The sequence below is a fragment of the Cariama cristata genome, unplaced genomic scaffold (assembly GCF_000690535.1).
Source record: "Cariama cristata isolate BGI_N322 unplaced genomic scaffold, ASM69053v1 scaffold11076, whole genome shotgun sequence".
NCBI classification, from domain to species: domain Eukaryota; kingdom Metazoa; phylum Chordata; class Aves; order Cariamiformes; family Cariamidae; genus Cariama; species Cariama cristata.
Window position 1 is genome coordinate 16,539 of NW_009622680.1, and position 2,275 is coordinate 18,813.

The 2,275-nt window shown below is 52.0% G+C and overlaps 1 protein-coding gene across 1 annotated transcript in view; it reads left to right on the forward strand.

The window, feature by feature from the left end:
• Positions 1-232: 232 nt before the first annotated feature.
• Positions 233-2,275, forward strand: part of LMCD1 (LIM and cysteine-rich domains 1) — a 15,099-nt gene continuing 13,056 nt past the window's right edge. Inside the window, exon 1 of the mRNA XM_009702424.1 lies at positions 233-321. Coding sequence (XP_009700726.1) covers positions 233-321 — 89 coding nt within the window. The remainder of the gene's footprint in view (positions 322-2,275) is intronic.

A 2,275-nucleotide genomic window follows, 5' to 3' on the forward strand; every position in this document is an offset into this window, starting at 1 on the left:
GTCTTCCCTCACTTTAAGGTGAAAACCTTCATCCCAGGCATCCCTAAATAAACTTGTAGCAGGTCTGCATGGACAGTGGTCAAATGGTATTTGGGAGTTTTGAGACTTCACAGGCCATAAGGTGTGGCTGACAAAGCCAATGTCTGAAGGACAAAAGACAATATTAGTACTCTAGTCTCAGATAATCTTGAGGATAGAGCTTGTCCAACTCTGGTGTCCTGTTCTTTTCCAGATGTCGGTGAGCCAGCCGCAGTCGGGAAGAGGTGTGCCTTGTTTACGCTGCAGACGGACGTGCGCGGGCTTCGAGCCACATTCTTGGAGGTAACGTCTTGGCCTTGATGGGCCCTGCCCTGATGCTGTCCCTTTGGTCCTATTGATGTTCAGACTCCAGTCACTTGGAGTGCAAAGAACTGGGGAGCACTGGAGTGGTTTTGGGAGGTGCAGAGAAGACACACTGTCTGGCTGGGACAACTGCTGAGTTGAGAAGATGCTCGTGCTCCCTGCTCTCCATCCTCTGCCCTCACTGGTCCTGCTATTTTATCTTTTGAGTTAAAATCTCGTCTGTAAGCGCTTAAACCAAGCTGAGGCTCTCATGCAGTGGTGGGGTTTTTTCTGCTTTTTCTAATATTGCTTGCTCCCTGGAAGCTGATACTATCTCTGCTAGGTTGGGCACGGGCCTTGGCAGCCAGCTGTGGCTTGGGAAGAGGAGAAAGCCGGGGTGAGAGATGGCCCAGCCTGCAGAAGGGTCTCTGCCACAGGACTGTGGTTGGCGCAGTGGGACCTTGGGAGGGGGGCACAGTGCTGAAGCCACTGCATGCTGTGCCGGGCACGAGCCGCCCGATGCCCTGCGCAGGATGTGTGCTGGAGCAGGGATGCTCTGCCTGCCGCACGCTGGCTTCCCAGCCCGTCACGTTGTTTGGAAATGAGTTAGTGAAAACAAACATGTCCTTGCTTGCTTCGGAGGCAGGGAAATGCTGACCAAAAGGATAATCCCACACTATCGGTAGGAGTTGTGCCGAGTGCCTGGCTGTCACCCTCATCCTTGAGGGCGAGCGTGGGTGTGGAGCTGGCACAGTGAAACGAAGCCGTTGGCGAGGGCTCGGTGCTGCATCCTGCTCGGTGGCACCAGTGGCTGTTGCTGCTGACCGTCCTGAGCACCCTGATGGCTGAAGTACTGTGCTTAGTGCCAGAAATGTCTTGTTATTTGATATTTTATTTTCAGTTTTTTCTCTTAAAAACACTGATTTAGGTAACTAGCCACCCCTATCAGTAGCTGGCGGGAGCCGACCAGTAATGGGTGTTGGGCTCTGGGCAGGGGCAGTGGGCTGTGGCCCTGCCCTATCTGCTTGCGAACCAAAATGGGAGAAACAAAGGAGACTGAAATGGAAGGGAGCTATTCAGATGTCATTAATTAAAAAAAATTAGTGCCCTCTGAGGTTGTCTTGCAAAACACTGGACTCTTTTCTGGGAGCCTGGAGAGCTCCAGCGTGGTGTGGGCTGCGCAGCTGGGTCCGGTGGCAGGGCTGCCCGGGAGCCTGCGGTCTGTGCTGCTCAGACACTGCCGTAGGCTTCACGGCCATGGTGTGCAATTGTGTCCTGCAGCCTTCAGCTCCCAGCTTCAATACCTTAGCTCTGTGGAATCCAAACTTTAAAACATTCATTTAGTTGAATTGCTTTTTTTAAAAATTAACTTAATTAAAGGCTGGTTTGAATCATACTTGTTCCAGGATCCTGCTAAAATACTTGGGTTGCATCAGTGTTGGCTTGTCCTTTTTGCTATTAGCATTTGATGGAAAAGCTGGCCAACAGAGAGTGGCCTTATAGACTTATCTTTATCATTTCTAGCTGTTGTAATTAAAATGATAGACACTTAAGTATCAATTCCTCTTTTAGCGGTCACTTTAATGGCATGTAAAGCTTTGTAAGAGGCGAGGCTAGCACTTGGCTGTTGGAGACTGATGAGGGTGGGAGATTTAGTGATGCTTGAAGGGGTTTTCAAAGTTCATGGGAAGTGGCAGCTCCCTGTGGAGCCATCTGTCAGTGCTGCTGTGGCTGCTTTCACTTGGGGACAGCACTTAGGCGTTTGTAGCTTTCTGCGCTGTGCTGCTGCTGATCCCTCTGGGATGAAAAGCTGGACATGACCCGGCCATGTGCACTCGCAGCCCAGAAAGCCAGCCGTCCCCTGGGCTGCATCCCAAGCAGCGTGGCCAGCAGGTCGAGGGAGGGGATTCTGCCCCTCTGCTCCGCTCTGGGGAGACCCCCCTGCAGTACTGCC